The following is a 16,908-nucleotide window of genomic DNA, read 5'->3' on the forward strand; positions in this document are numbered from 1 at the left end:
TTATTTTACTTTGTTACACCTGTGGTGTTCCCAGTCTAAAGTGACCAGCCATTGGAAATGAATGGATTAGACTACAAAATATTACGTTTTTCAGGAGCATCTTAATAATTTAGACGAGCTCATATGTGGATCTGTGTTTGCACACAAAGTCATCAGACATGTGCACACACACGCACACAATGTGTGTTGACTGCCCTTTTGTGCATTGTCCATGTACACTCTTTGAGGAATATTTCAAGATCCACTTAAACATGACAAAAAGACACTTCTGTTTATTATATGTATGAGTGTCAGTGGGATGCACTTATACTCACTGCAGTTAGGCCTTTAAGTGAAACAAATTTGCTCATTGCATTTTACTAATTGAGACATTTCCAATGATCAATAATCCTTCTATCAATAAAAAAATATCTATTTTTAATATATGTTCAAAAAAGAAGTACAAAACCTGTCATAATCACTAAAAAAAATATTGCCATAAAGATCTGATGCAGTATCTTGGGAAAATATATTTATAATTAGAGATTTATGAGCAGTCTTAGTGGCCAGTCATTTTTGACCAGGAACACAAAAGGTGTTAACAAACAGCTAACACAACACAAGGGTTAAACTAGTTTGATGGAGTGTTGCATGGCAAACTGGAGGACAGAACCTGGTCTCATGACAAAGTTTATAAAAGTACAATATGGCAAATTCATAAGAAATCATACCAAGCTGGCTTGTACAAAACGTATGACCTTTTTATTGCCATAGAGAAAAATAAAAGAATAAAAACTCTATGTTATTATGATTTTTCCTAAATTTTACCCCAACTCAAACCAAATCCTAAACATTAAGTCTAACCCCTTACCCAAACCCTAAACGTAACCATTTGTATAGAAAAATAACTTACGTGTACCACGGAAAAAATGAAACAATTTGGTTTGGAATGAGAAGAGAGAAGCATATTACCGACACACATCAGTCATTTGTATTCTAGAGTATATCCTATATAAATATGGAATGAGTAACCAAATTTGTTCACAGATGTTTGCTTTCTTAAAGGTGCACTTAGTAATTTTTTTCCTCTTTAAAAAACTCCTAAAGACATGAATTGTAATTTTGTAATATTTGTAGGAAATCGTGACCACTCACATTAAAATGAAGACTCCAGTCATATCAGTAATCTTATAAAAGCTGTCTTATTCTACACAGAGAGGGTCTGCACATGGGGCTGCCATGTTATAATCACATGACCTGCCGAATACTAATTCGCATAATCTGAGTAACCAATCTGTTATTTGACACTTTCACTCACTGAATAAATTAATCATGGCTGACAGTGAATACAAAATTTCTACAGTGGCATCTGAAAATGAAAACTATTGATATTAAATGATACTCCATCCAAGCAACTAGGTGTTAGTGTAAGTCCAAGATGACACTAAGACAAAAGTAATAAATAAAATAAATTTAACATAAAGTGCTAGATAGGAGGCTAGATCAAATTTGATGCCTGTATAGTATAGATTTAAAATGATTTTTGTTTGATTGGTTGGTCTAAAATCTGTACGTTTTCATATGAAGCTAGTTGTATGATATTTTATGATTTGGAAATCTTGCATGAATGATTAAAATGTCAACTACCAATAAGCACTTTGTGGCACTTTCAAAACATTGACAGTCAGCTTCTGTCACCTTCTGCCTTAGCCAATTGCATGAGTTTTGGCTGGACTACATGTAATCTGGTTATCTTGAAATTGACTAGTTTGTCTGAATGATAACAGAAAAAGGGAAACTCGGAAAGGGTGGTAGGAGCATTGTTATTATGTTTGCTCTCTTCCTTTAAGAGAAAGCAAAACAGCTTTATGCTCGCTCAACAAAAAATGAAAAGTAATTCTATCACTCCAGACATGCAGCATGACTTTCTCTTTTCTCTCCAGGTTTGGCCCTCCCTTCCTGATGAGAGTAGAAAGGACTCTTTCTTGGGATCAACTGCAAAAGAGTGTCTGCAACAAGCTTTACTTATTTAAAAAAAACATGATTGTAAAGGTGAGTGTGAGCTGATCTTAGATTAGCACTTAGTCTCTGGGGTTTTTGGTGTTGGCTGCAAGTGTTTCGGTTAGAGTGGGTAATTACAGGATAGAGAATCCTTTTATTATCACTGAAGCCTATCAGTAATTGTGACACCACTCTCCCTGCAAGCTTAAATATGCTCATGGGAGGAGGATAATCATACAGACTAATGAGTTGTATACAGGAGATGGGGAGAAATAGAGAGATGTGCTTGAGTGTAGGCCATGAAAAACACCTGTTGCATTTACTTGCTGAATAAGAACAACTGTGCTCTTTATATTAAGAGGTTATGGGTCCATTTGTCAGTCAATTGCTTTTAGATGCATTGTAAAGTGTTTTTTAATTTTTCCTAAGTATTAATATCCAGAACTGTCAATAAACTGTACATAGCTGCAAGGGTTGTGTGCCAACACTGCCCTCTGAAAGCCACTTAAATATCAGTTTAACACAAAAAAGTGATTCTTGTTGAAGATTTAACATTCTTTTAAAAGTTTGCAAAGTCAATAATTCATCTAGAGCTCTAATTAAAATCCAAAACACATTTTAAATAATATCGGTAGAATTTATCAAATTAAGGAACATTAGTCATATGCATTAGATACAAAATGCAGTGGAAAATTGTAATTTATCATCTAAACACTAAGACATGTATTCTAACCAGTCTTTGAAACTGGAGAACCAGTTATACCTACCATACATTTTGTTGTCAATGCCTAAGGCCATGCATCCAATCAAACTACAGTATTCTGACCAAATCCATTTGTCACTTGGTAGAAGCTTGCCAAATTAGGTATATACCAACATGGACAGGTTGATTTACATTATTAAAAATACATAAACAAAACTGAAAGAAAATACAGCCAAAACTACTTACTTGCAGATAAACATGTTTTGTGTATATCACAATGTTTGGTGTGAGCGTGTGTTGAATTATTGACTGCTTATAGTATGAAACAAACTAAATTCAAAAGACATTTTCTAGTTTATTTCATGTAAAAAAAATTGCATGTTGTTGGGCCTATGCACTTCATGATACGTAATATTAAAGTTAAATGTTAAACATTTCTGTTGACCTTACTGTTTTGGATTGCCACTTGATCTTCAATGTTAAATCTCAGTTGTGAAGCAAAACCAGTTGAGAACCAATGTTCTTAAAAGGTTAAATACAGCAGGTTGGCCAGAACTGCAGAGAGTGGAGTTGTATTGTTGTAATGTCTTCAGTGGATAATAAATTAAAAGACCAATATACACTCACCTTCTCAAATAAAACAATGCTGCCTTTTTCCATCTGCTCTTTTTTTCCTATTAAATCTTTAATTTATCACTCTCTACGCTTGAGTGCAGCTCCATTTTGCTCTTGTTCTGTTTTAAATTGCATCTTTAAAGTTTGATGTTTCTCCCAGTTCCACTATAACTCATGCTGCTTATGTTACCAGACAAAGAGAGGACCTTTTTAGCTCATTGAAACAAATAACTTTTTTTAAAATTCTTTTAACCAAATCTATTTTCTTTTGTAGTTAAATCAAGCTGAACACTGTGGGACTCATTACATTTGCATTGTATTTAAATTCTCTCAGAAGATTATGGGAGGAAGATTTAAATTTGGTAATGGGGAGGGAGTGTGGGCTAGGATTCTAAAAAATGTTAAGTTTCCATCTAGAGATGCAAGGGTTCGTCTTATGCAATTTAAGATTTTACATACATTTTATTGGAACCCTTCTAAATTGTATAGCCTTGGTCTTAAGGACACACCCATCTGCTGGCGATGCCATTCAGAAGATGGAGACACCACCAATGTTTTTTGGGGGTGTCGTAAGATCCAAGAATTTTGGCTGAAGGTGCAAAGTTCCCCTTCTGTCGCTCTCTCCACGTTGTGTCGGAGAAGCGACACTAGGGGTCTCTCTTGAGCGCCGATATTCACCTCTGACCTATTGAAAAGGGCCAATGAGAGTTGGCAGTCAGTATTTGCATACCCCGCCCCGGCATACAGGTATTTAAACGGGGCAAATACGGAAGTTTAGTCAGAAAATTTCTTCGGAGCCGATGGTCTGTCTGCAGTTTGCTGCGAGTTACACGCCATTAAAACGTTCCTGTTTCCTCTGACGATCTGCATGCTGTTGGATCTTGACGGCGCACAACAGCGGCTTTCTCTTCTCATTGCATGGCGTGCATTGTTGCCCCTGAGTGCTTCGACAGCGCAGACACACACACATACTGTGTATTAAAAGAGTTATTTCCCTTAAAAGAGTGAATTTCTCTAAAAGAGCAAAACACAGCGGTGTTGAACGTCCTTTTCAGGACGCGTCTTTTTCAAGATGCCCTTCCACCCCTGTGTTGTTCCTGGATGCGGTAGAGGGCTCTCTGCTTCAGACGGCCACAGGCGCTGTCTCGTGTGTTTGGGCCGCGATCACACCGAGGCGGCGTTTGCGGATGGCTCATGTTCTCACTGCAAGAACATGACCATGACCACGTTGCGGTCGCGGCTTGCTTTCAACAGAGAGCAAGCCACCCCAGCTGCACCCCGCATTGCTCCTTCTTCCCACGGGATTGAGGATGATGCGGTTGGTGCTGGGGGCGATTTGGGGGCGGCAGCGGGTGCAGTTTCGCCGGGTAGCCCCCCGCGAACCTCCCGTTCCCCGACACGCTCGCTGGTCCCCGCTTCACGCCAGGGCGATAGCGGCTCGCCTCACGGCCCGGCTGTCTATCCTCCCGAGCCCGAAGCACATGAGCTCGCCGCTGCATCGTAGAGTGTGATGTCTGATGCTGAGGACTCCCCTGGACTGCTGCCTTCGGGCCAGCAGGCCCAGGCTGAGGCCGACGCTCAGATGTCTGACATGCTTTCCCGGGCCGCCGTGAGCATGGGATTGGATTGGAACCCTCCATCCTCCCCACAGCCTTCACGGTTGGATGACTGGTTCCTGGGGGCAGCGCGCCGTTCGCTGCCTCGCATCCCCCCGGTCCCGTTTTTACCGGAGGTGCATGACGAGCTGACATCTACATGGAGAGCCCCGCTCTCCGCCCGTCTAGGTGCCACCCGCTCCACTCTCACCACCCTCGACGGCGGAGAGCGCCACGGATACGGGGCAATTCCCCAGGTCGATAGGGCAGTTGCGTACCATCTATGCCCCGGTAGACCTACCTCCTGGCGTGGCCGCCCCGTATTCCCATCCAAGCCCTGTAGGACAACATCCTCGCTCAACGCAAAGGCCTACAGTGCGGCTGGATGCGCTGCCTCTGCCCTGCATGCGATGGCCCTCCTGCAATTCCACTAGGCCAAAGCACTCAGAAACATGCACGGGGGTGGACCTGATCCTGATGTGCTGCAGGAAATGCGCTCAGCGACCGACCTCGCCCTGGGAGCGACGAAGGCCACAGCGCAGGCACTCGGACAGGCGATGGCCACCCTAGTGGTCCAGGAATGCCATCTCTGGCTCAATCTGGTCGAGATGCGTGAGGCCGACAAGAACCGCTTCCTAGACGCACCTGTCTCCCAGATTGGCCTTTTCGGCGACACCGTCGAGGACTTCGCCCAACAGTTCTCTGCTGTGAAGAAGCAGATGGAGGCCATCTCTCACATCATGCCCTGCCGTCTGCTCGCCGAGGGCGTCCCCCTGCGGCGAAGAAACCAGCTCCTGCTCCGCCCCAACCCGGGCCCAGCTCTCAGCCCCAGCTGCCGAAGCACCCGCAGGCGGCGTGACGCCCCTGTCTCACGAACCCCCTCAAGGACCCGGAATGCTCCCAAGCGTTCCTGAGACAGTCGACCCAGAGCCGAAGATGTTAGCTCCGGAGGTGGTAAGACCGCTCCGTCCCCCGGTGGAGGGCCGGGTGGAGAATCCTTTGTTTTTTCATTTGCCACACCCCCTGATGGGGGCTGTGGTACCCACATTCTCAATAAAAGAGCTATTTCCTTTGCCTCTGGGTCACCTGGCCCGCAAATGCCGTTCTCACGGCAAAGATGTTTTCACTTCCCAACGCATCACGCTGGCTGCACCGGACCATTCGACTCGGTTACGCAATTCAGTTTGCCCGGCTCCCGCCCCCCTTCAGGGGCGTCCGCTTTTCTGCAGTACACGGCGAGCATGCCAGTTCCCTGCGCATGGAAATTGCGACCCTCTTAGCCAAGGGCGCGGTAGAGCCCGTCCCTCCAACCGAAATGAGGAAGGGTTTCTACAGCACTTACTTCATTGTACCCAAGAAAGGCAACGGCTTACGGCCAATCCTGGACCTGCGAGTTTTCAATTGGGCCTTGTTAAAACTCCCGTTCAAAATGCTCACGCAGAGAAATATTCTGGCTGGCGTTCAGCATCTAGATTGGTTCGCAGCGGTAGACTTGAAGGACGCGTACTTCCACGTCTCAATTCTGCCACGACACCGACCCTTCTTAGGGTTCGCGTTCGACGGCCAGGCGTTTCAGTACAAAGTCCTCCCCTTTCTCTCTCCCCTGTCTCTGTCCCCTCGCGTCTTCACGAAGGTCGCAGAGGCAGCTCTTGCCCCGCTACGAGTAGCCGGCATCCGCATTCTCAACTACCTCGACGACTGGCTTATCCTAGCACACTCTCGAGAGTTACTATGCACACACAGAGACCAGGTGATCCGGCACCTCAGCTGCTTGAGGCTTCAGGTCAACTGGGAAAAGAGCAAGCTCACTCCGGTTCAGAGCATCTCTTTTCTCGGGTTGAAGTTAGACTCAGTCTCAATGACAGCACGTCTCACGAGCGAGCGTGCTCAGTCGGTGCTGGATTGCCTCGCTTCCTTCAAGCCAGGCACTGTGATCCCTCTAAAACTTTTACAGAGGCTCCTGGGGCATATGGCGTCCTCCGGGGTGGTCGCGCCGCTGGGGTTGATGCATATGAGACCACTCCAGCACTGGCTCCAGACTCGAGTCCCGAGACAAGCATGGCACCACGGCACGCATCGGGTAAGGATCACCCCCGCCTGCCTCAAAACACTCCGACCCTGGACAGACCTCTGCTTTTTACGGGCAGGAGTGCCCCTGCAGCAGGTGTCCCGACGCGTTCTGGTCACATCCGACGCCTCCCGGTCCGGGTGGGGTACCGTGTTGGAAAGGGGCCCCGCTGCTTTGGCACATCAACTGCCTGGAGTTGCTGACCATCCTTCACGCTCTCAGGAAGTTCCTCCCATTAGTTCGGGACAAACACGTCCTCATGAGATCGGACAGCATACATAAATCGCCAAGGCGGCGTACGTCACAACTCGCCCGCCGTCTCCTCTTATGGAGCCATCAGCGACTCAGGTCGCTGCGTGCCACTCACATCCCCGGCAAACTCAACGTCGTAGCGGACGCGCTAGCACGACAACGCCTTCCCGGCGGAGAGTGGAGGCTTCACCCCCAGTCGGTCCAGCTGATTTGGGAACGGTTTGGCAAGGCCCAGGTAGACCTGTTTGCCTCCCAGGAAACCTCCCACTGCCCACTCTGGTACACCCTAACAGAGGCTCCCCTTGGGACAGACGCGCTGGCACACAGCTGGCCCTCGAGGCTGCGCAAGTACGCATTTCCCCCAGTGAGCCTTCTTGCACCGGTGCTGTGCAAGGTCAGGGAGGACGAGGAGTGAGTCACGTTAGTGGCCCCCTACTGGCCCACTCGGACTTGGTTCTCGGAACTCAGACTTCTCGCGACAGCTCCTCCCTGGCGAATTCCCCTGAGAAAGGACCTCCTCTCTCTGGGACGGGGCACGCTCTGGCACCCGCGCCCAGACCTCTGGAACCTCCACGTCTGGTCCCTGGACGGGATGCGGAAGAGCTAGCCGGCTTACCAGCCGACCGCTATGAATACAATTAACCAAGCCAGGGCCCCCTCTACCAGGCACCTTTACGCCCTAAAGTGGCGCTTGTTCGCAGATTGGTGTTCTTCCCGAACTGAAGACCCGCAGAGATGCGCGATTAGGTCAGTGCTCCTGTTCCTACAGGAGAGGCTGGACAGGAGGCTGTCCCCGTCCACCCTCAAGGTGTATGTTTCCGCCATTGCCGCCCACCACGATCCTGTAGACGGCAAGTCTTTGGGTAAGCACGACCTGATCCTCAGGTTCCTGAGAGGCGCCCGGAGGTTGAATCCCTCCCGGCCAGGCCTAGTTCCCTCCTGGGATCTCTCGGTAGTCTTGGCAGGACTCCAGAGACCCCCTTCGAGCCGCTTGAATCAATTGGACTCAGGGCTCTTTCTCTTAAGACGGCCCTGCTGATCACGCTCGCCTCTATCAAGAGGTTCGGGGACCTGCAAGCGTTCTCTGTCAGCGACACTTGCCTGGAGTTCGGTCCGGCAGATACGTCTGTGATCCTAAGACCGCGACTGGGCTATGTGCCCAAGGTTCCTACCACACCATTCCGAGATCAGGTAGTGAACCTTCAAGCGCTGCCCCGGGAGGAGGCAGACCCAGCCCTTTCGTTGCTATGTCCAGTGCGCACCCTGCACATTTACCTGGACCGCACACAGAGCACCAGACGCTCTGAGCAGCTCTTTGTCTGCTTTGGGGGACGGCAGAAAGGGAATGCCATCTCCAAACAGAGGCTCGCCCACTGGGTTGTTGACGCCATCACACTGGCTTATCACACCCAGGCCGTGCCCCTACCCTTGCGGGTCCGAGCTCACTCAACAAGGGGTGTTGCGTCCTCGTGGGCACTGGCCAAGGGCACCTCCCTAGAAGACATCTGTAGAGACGCGGGTTGGGCAACACCCAACACCTTCGCGAGGTTTTACAACCTCCGCGTTGAGTCGGTTGCGTCTCATGTTTTGTCAGGTCCGAGCCCGTAGAACTCGGTAACACGTAGACCGACCGGCCGGGTGGATCGCTTGCGCCCAGTGCCCTTTTACTGACGTCAAGGTTAAGTAGTGCGCCTTTTTTCCCAGGGTGCCCCACTCCGAGTCGGGACCCTGGTCGATTCCACCCCAGCCCTCCGGGTCCGTGGTTCAGCAGAGGAACTCGCCGACCCAAGCCACTGCGGGTACCCAGATGGCTACCCTGTACTGGTATAGGTGCTCCACAGGTAAGGCCTCCTGCTCGGACTCCCCCTGTGTGTATTTCCACGGTTCTGTCCCCTTACGAGCGGACCCCCGTGTCTCCCTTAGGCAGTTACAGCTGCCCCGGTCGCCGTGCTGTAGCAACTCCCCCCTTTCGAGGCTGGATCTACCACTGCACCATACTTTCCACACGAGCCCTAAGACGGCCGTGTCTACCACTTTTCCTCCCCAAGAAAAAGGGCAGGTGTGGTCTCCGCAGGGTCTGGGTAAGACCCCCTTCCCTATATGCGTGTAAGGGCCCCGGCCGTGATTGCTGTATGCGAGAAACATAGAGAGAAAAGAGGCCCAGCCAGGCTGGCCCATTCCCATGTTGGCAAACATCGCCTTGTTCCCCTCTCAGGGTAACTAGAAGGATCCCGATGTTCGTATGGGGCATTGGGGAAGGGTACGTGCAGCCGGGTACAGACGATGCGTGGCACTGGATGAATCCCTGCCCGCCTCTGTATCGGCAGTTCACGTACACGGTTCAGCACATGGCAAGATTGGAATGGGTCCCCTAGTGTCGCTTCTCCGACACAACGTGGAGAGAGCGACAGAAGGGGAATGTTTGGTTACGTATGTAACCTCCGTTCCCCGAGGGAGGGAACGACACGTTGTGTCTTTCCTCCGCCATGTCGCTGAACCGAGCCACTGTTGTGGCCGGACCATTTCCGGCTCCTCAGAAAAATCCTGACTAAACTTCGGTATATGCCCCGCTTAAATACTCCGTTCCTCGGGGAACGGAGGTTACATACGTTAACCAAACGTTTTGTGTGTGATGTGTTGAACACTTAAATCTCGTTCTGCCCCAGACTCTGTATATTGGGAGATGGGAGGTCATAAATTTGGAGGATAAGTACATAAAAAAATTGGGTTTTGGCCAGTGTGAAGATTGGTAGGCAGGTTATTTTGAGGGGATGGAAGTCAGATGGGGCACCCTCGTTCCCAGAGTGGTGCGCGGAGATGGGAAGGGTGGCTGCCTTAGCGGAGGGGTTAAGCAGAAGGATTGGGAGTTAGTGATTTTTTCAATAAGAAATGGGGAAAGTACTTAGCATTTTGGGGGGAATCTCGATGAGGGGTGGTGGAGTTAGTAATTTAGAGTTAGTTTTTTTTTTACATATATTATTTTATAAGTATTTATTTTATATTTAGAATAATGTATTTTTTTGTTGTTGTTGTTGTTTTGGTTTTGTTTTTTATGTGTCAATTTTCTATTGACAACAGGGGTGTTTGGTAGGGGTAGGGGATATTGTGGGGGTTTAATGTTAAAAGTGATTGATTCACTATATATATATATATATGTATATGTTGTTTTTTCTTTATGTTAATTTAAGAATCAATACAAATTTTTATAACAAAAAAAAAAAAACTTTGCATTGTATTTGTGAAAAGTCACTTTATTTTATCCTAACAGACAAGTGAACCATTTAAGATCCATGTGGTGGGTGGGTCAGCTTCCTGCAGTTACCTGTCTCCTCACGACAGCCGACCACTGTGCCATCCAACCGTGGACAGGTGAGCCAACCAAACCACATCAGAAAAACAAAATAGTGAATATACAGTGGGGTTTAAAATTATTTTGAATATATTTTATTACAAATTATATTATTAGCATAACAATTTAAATGAAAAGCTGAATTAAGAAATTAACTTTAAAAATAACTAAAATTATTTGTATGTCCCAATGTTTTAATGACAGCAAAATCTGTATTCAAAATCTAATTTAAAGTAATAGTTCACCCAAAAATGAAAATTCTGTCTTCATATACTCACAACCATGTCATTCCAAACCTATGTAAATGTTTTCTTCTACTAAACACAAAAGGAGAAATTGTGAATAATGTCCTAGTCCCTCTTTTTTCAGTACAGTGGCAGTGGATAGTGACTCTGCTTTCAAGTGTTAAAAAGCATACAAAAGTATAATCAACGTAGTCTTTGCGACTTGTGTGTCAGATTCCAAGACTTCTGAAAGCATATGATCAGGGTATGAAATTAACTTTTTGCCCACCAGCCACTTTAATTTTCAGACATACGTATGTATATATGTGTGTTTGTATGTATTTACACTCAATAAGGACTTTATTAGGAACACTGTGGTGCTAATACATTTCCTGACGTGGTCTTCTGCTGTTGTAGCCCATCCGCCTCAAGGTTTGATGTGTTGTGTATACTGAGATGTTATTCTGCTCACTACAATTATTCAGAGTGATCATCCGAGTTCCCTATCTGTCACTCACTCGACGTTGTGTCAATGCAGTGACATAAGGGTCACTCTTGAGAGCCTGAGACACCTCTGATCTTTGATAAAAGGCCAATGGGAATTGGCGAGTGGTATTTGCATGACCCTCCCCCTGACATATGGTATAAAAGGAGGGGATGTGTATACCGCTCATTCAATTTTGTGCTGAGGAGCCGAGAATAAGGTCCCGGCAATTTCAGTGGGAAGTTCAGTTGTAGGGCCTTGCCCAATTAAAATGGCAGCAGACACCGCATGGCCCTTTGTTCTAAGAGCAAAGGTGAGACATTGGACTCAGTTTCCCAGGGTCCTTCACAGTTTTGGATGTAAAGTCCCGCCCATGGACCCAATCTCAAACGCCATTGGTCAAAAAGTGGCCTATGTCATCTTGTCAACAAAATTAGTGGACAGAGGTAAAAGTGGCCTACAGGAAGGGTACCACATGAGGGAGGAGGATGTCTTCCCTGTAACGTACAGCGTTGAGTTGCCTGCAATGACAAAATGTTCAGTCCGATGATGCTGTTACACACTGCCCATGACGGACCCTCCACCTCCAAATTGATCCCACTCCAGAGTACAGGCCTCGGTGTATCAATCATTCTTCGACGGTAAACGTGTGTCCGACAATCACCCCTGGTACGACAAAACTGTGACTCGTCAGTGAAGAGCACTTTTTGCCTGTCCTGTCTGGTCCGGCAAAGGTGGGTTTGTGCCCATTTGCGACGTTGATGCCGGTGATGTCTGGTAACGACCTGCCTTACAACAGGTCTACAAGCCCTCAGTCCAGCCTATCTCAGCCTATTGCGAACAGTCTCAGCACTGATGGAGGGGTTGTGCATTCCCGGTGTAACTCAGGCAGTTGTTGTTGCCATCCTGTACCTGTCCCGCAGGTGTGATATTCGGATGTACCGATCCTGTGCTGGTGTTGTTACATGTGGTCTGCCACTGTGAGGATGATCAGCTGTCCTTCCTGTCTCCCTGTAGTGCTATCTTAGGTGTCTCACAGTATGGACATTGCAATTTATTGCCCTGGCCACATCTGCAGTCCTCATGCCTCCATGCAGCATGCCTAAGGCACGTTCACGCAGATGAGCAGGGACCCTGTGCATCTTTTTCTTATAGTCAGATTAAGTAGAAATGTATTTTTAGTGTCCTACGTTTTTATAACTGTGACCTTAATTGCTGACTGTCTGTAAGCTGTTAGTGTCTTAACGACCATTCCACAGGTACATGTTCATTAATTGTTTATGGTTCATTGAACAAGCATGAAACACATTGTTTAAACCCTTTAGAATAAAGATCTGTAAAGTTATTTGGATTTTTTTTAAATTATCTTTAAAATACAGTGTCCTGTTTTTTGCAGAGTTATATATAAATACAGTTGAAATCAGAAGTTTACATACACTTAGGTTGAAGTCATTAAAACTAATTTTTTAACTACACAGATTTCATATTAGCAAACTATAGTTTTGGCAAGTCGTTTAGGAAATCTTCTTTGTGCATAACACAAGTACTTTTTTCAACAATTGTTTACAGATTGTTTCAGTTTTAATTGACTAAATCACAATTCCAGTGGGTCAGAAGTTTACATACATTAAGTTAACTGTGCCTTTAACCAGCTTGGAAAATTCCAGAAAATTATGTCAAGCTTAATTTAGCTTCTGATAGGCTAATTGGAGTCAGATGGAGGTGTACCTGTGGAGGTATTTTATGGCCTACCTTCAAATTCAGTAACTCTTTGCTTGATATCATGGGAAAATCCAAAAAAATCAGCCAAGCCTTCAGAAAAAAGGCTGGTTCATCCTTGGGAGCAATTTCCAAATGCCTGATGGTACCACGGTGGCACATGGTACCTTCTGTACAAACAAAAGTACGCAAGTATAAACACTATGGGACCACGCAACCATCATACCGCTCAGGAAGAAGACACATTCTGTCTCCTAGAGATTAACTTAGTTTGGTGCAAAAAGTGCAAATCAATCCCAGAACAACAGCAAAGGACCTTGTGAAGATGCTGGTGGAAACAGGTAGACAAGTATCTATATCCACAGTAAAACGAGTCCTATATTGACATAACCTGAAAGGCTGCTGAAAGGCATCAAGGAAGATGCCACTGCTCCAACACCGCCATAAAGCCAGACTACAGTTTGCAAGTGTACATGCGGACAAAGATCTTACTTTTTGAAGAAATGTCCTCTGGTTTGATTAAACAAAAATGTAACTGTTTGGCCATAATGGCCATGGTTATGTTTGAAGGAAAAAGGGTGAGTCTTGCAAGCAAAAGAACTCCATCCCAACTGTGAATCATGGGGTTTCAGCATCATATTGTTGGGATGCTTTGCTGCAGATTGGACTGGTGCACTTCACAAAATAGATGGCATCACGAAGAAGGAAAATTATGTGGATATATTGAAGCAAGACATCAACCAGGGAGTTAAAGCTCAGTCGCAAATGGGTCTTCCAAATGGACAATGACACCAAGCATACCTCCAAAATTGTGGCAAAGTAGCTTAAGGCCAACAAAGTCAAGGTATTTGTGTGACCATCACAAAGCCCTGAACTCAACACAATAGAAAATTAATGCGTCTGCTCGCCCAGTCTGAGCCAGATGCACAGAGGTCCGATATGCTTCCCCGGGTACCGCGAGCGTGAGGTTGGACCGGAAAATCCCGTCCCCCTCCCCCTCACGGCTATTTGATTGGTTCCACGGGCATGTGCGCCGCTCACAGCCACGCACCCCCTCCCGGTTCCTTTCTTCCCGGACGTGCATGACGAGCGGAGCAAGCCTAGCTTCCTCGCTCCTCCGCTCTCACTACCCTCGGCGACATTTGTAGAGCAGCGGGTTGGGCGACACCCAACACGTTTACGAGATACTACAATCTCAGGGTTGAGTCAGTTTCATCCCGTGTTTTCTCAGGTCCGAGCCAGTAGAACTCGGTAACACGCTGATGGGCTGGCCGGGTGAATCGCTTGCATATACGCCCTTTCCCTCGCTTGAGGTAAAACTGTGCATATTTTTTCTCAGGAGATTCCACTCAACTCGAATCCCTGGTCGATTCCTCCCTAGCCCTCATGGGTCCGCAGTTCGGCGTAGGAACTTGCCGACCCAATCCACTGCGGGTACTCAAATCTACCCTGTACTGGAATAGGTGCTCCACAGGGTGAGGACTCCTACGCGGACTCCCCCTGTCCCCTTACGAGTGGACCCGCGTTTTCCTTGGATAAGTTTCAGCTGCCCTTCGGTCGCCATGTGTAGCAACTCCCCCCTCGCTGAGGCTGGATCTACCACCGCGCCACTTCCACGTGTCGCCTAAAAACACATGTGATGTATTCACCACCTTACCTCACCAGCTGGGTAGGGGTGGTCTCCGCAGGGTCTTTTCCCCCTTAAAAAATAGGAAATTGGGTAAGACCCCCTTCCCTCAGTGTGTGTAAGGGCCCCGATGGCTATTGCTCTATGCGAGAAACAGAGAGAAAAGAGGCCCAGCCAGGCTTGGCCCGTTCCCAGGTTGGCAAGCGTCGCCTTGTTCCCCTGTCAGGGTAACCAAAAGGATTCCGACGACTTTTGTGGAGCATTGGGGAAGGGTACGTGTAGTCTGATACAGCTGGTCGTCTGGTACGTAAAAAACACCTGCCCGCTCCTGTGTCAGACCACGTACACAGCTCAGCGCATGGCGTAATTTAAATTGGACCCCTAGTGTCGCTTCTCTGACACAACGTGGAGAGAGCGACAGAAGGGGAACGTCTAGGTTACGAATGTAACCTCCGTTCCCCGATGGAGGGAACGAGACGTTGTGTCCTTCCCGGCCACGTCGCTGAGCCGAGCCGCTGTAGTGGCCGGACCATTTCCGGCTCCTCAGAAAAATCCTGAATGAACTGTAGTATTTGTACTGGAATAGGTGCTCCACAGGGTGAGGACTCCTACGCGGACTCCCCCCTGTCCCCTTACGAGTGGACCCGCGTTTTCCTTGGGTAAGTTTAAGCTGCCCTTCGGTCGCCTAGTGTCGCTTCTCCGACACAACGTCTCGTTCCCTCCATCGGGGAACGGAGGTTACATTCGTAACCTAGACATTCAAAATGAACAAATCGTTCATGAACGGCACACTACTATACATTTGGATCATGTAGGAATCTGCATTGCATGTGAACCGTGAGGAAATAAAGTGAATTAAACTCAAAGCACCTCCCGAGATGATCGGAGATAATTTGCTGCATTCTCACTGATGACATTGTTCATTGTGAACATGTTCTTGCAAACAGTTTTCAGATGAATGAAATTGATAGTGAGAACTCTTTACATGTGCTTGTTCTACATGACAGGCTTGTGCTGCACGAACACAAACAGAGAATCAGACATGAGCATTGATGGCTTTTCTTTTGTCCGTTTTTAAAAATATAATAAAGTGTGTTTCTTCAAGCATGTGTCTTTGTGGGATCAGTGCAGAGAGTAAGAGCATGACTAAGAGCATTTCTTGTCATGTGTCACTCCGAGACATCTTACAGGTTGTCCGATCCATGGTTTTGCCGGCGCTCAAGAGAGACCCCTTGTGTCGCTTCTTCAACACAACGTCGAAGTGAGCGACAGACGGGGAACTGTGTACAGGTGTACCTAGGAGAATTGGTGCGTTTTGAAGGCAAATTTTGTCACACCAAATATTGATTTAGCTTGTTTTATGTTTATTGCACCTTGTATGATGTTAATTGATATATGAAAACTATTTATGGCATTATTTTTGAAGACATCCACACTATGCAAGTTTTCACAAGTGCCTAAAACTTTTGCACAGTACTGTATATTTTTGGCTTAACTATTTCTTTAAATTAGATTTCGAATGACAGACTTTCAGTGTGGACATAACCTTTGGAAACAGTTTATGTATGAAACTACAAACTAAATGAAATTTGAGTATTTTCATTTTCATGCTGCTCACACAAAAAATAAAAATGTACCCTCTCTGTATGAAACTAAATTCCTTGATACAGTATGTTTTCAGTCCACCATGTGCCAAACTTCTCATCAGTGGCTCTAAAGTTGATGTCTCCAGCTCCTTTAAACTTTTTAATTGGTCTCCAAAAACCCACATCACAGTATTTTAACCTATTTTTGGCTAATTGTATCCTCTCCACTGCATCATAGTTGTGAGAGGCTCTGGAGAGACAAACTCAGTACGTGAACACCATGTCCTCTCTGCACTGATCCCACTGTAGGTGTAACATACACAGCCTCAAAAGCCTTTAAAAAGCCAATGATCCATTTCTGAATTTAAAGAGCTTAAAACTGAGTTCCATCGTCATGACGCCAGCCTCATTCACTCCTGTGCATGCTATTCTGGGCTGTTTTCCACCCTCTGTGGTGAATATAACTGAATTATGACGTTTCTATTTGAGAACGTGTTCTAGTTACAATATAAAAAATTGAGGAGGTAAGAGTGGAATTTGTTTCTTTAGAGCAGATTATGTATGAAACTAGATGAAATATGAGCCATTCTCTTGTGTAACAGAAATATGCTTGTGTATCAAAATGTACCATTATGTTGCCATGTTTTTTGGATATATATCAAGGTGCCATGGTACCTTGGATTACCATATAAATATTGTGGTATAT

General features: G+C 46.5%; 1 protein-coding gene across 3 annotated transcripts in view; it reads left to right on the plus strand.

The window, feature by feature from the left end:
- The window catches only part of usp43a (ubiquitin specific peptidase 43a), a 223,712-nt gene that overhangs the window by 187,103 nt on the left and 19,701 nt on the right, over positions 1-16,908 (plus strand). For all 3 annotated transcript variants that reach the window (XM_052129543.1, XM_052129541.1, XM_052129542.1), the window contains 2 exons: positions 1,923-2,031; positions 10,482-10,582. In XM_052129543.1, the coding sequence (XP_051985503.1) occupies positions 1,923-2,031; positions 10,482-10,582 (210 nt within the window). The remainder of the gene's footprint in view (positions 1-1,922; positions 2,032-10,481; positions 10,583-16,908) is intronic.

The sequence above is a fragment of the Xyrauchen texanus genome, chromosome 7 (assembly GCF_025860055.1).
Source record: "Xyrauchen texanus isolate HMW12.3.18 chromosome 7, RBS_HiC_50CHRs, whole genome shotgun sequence".
Taxonomy (NCBI): Eukaryota; Metazoa; Chordata; class Actinopteri; order Cypriniformes; family Catostomidae; genus Xyrauchen; species Xyrauchen texanus.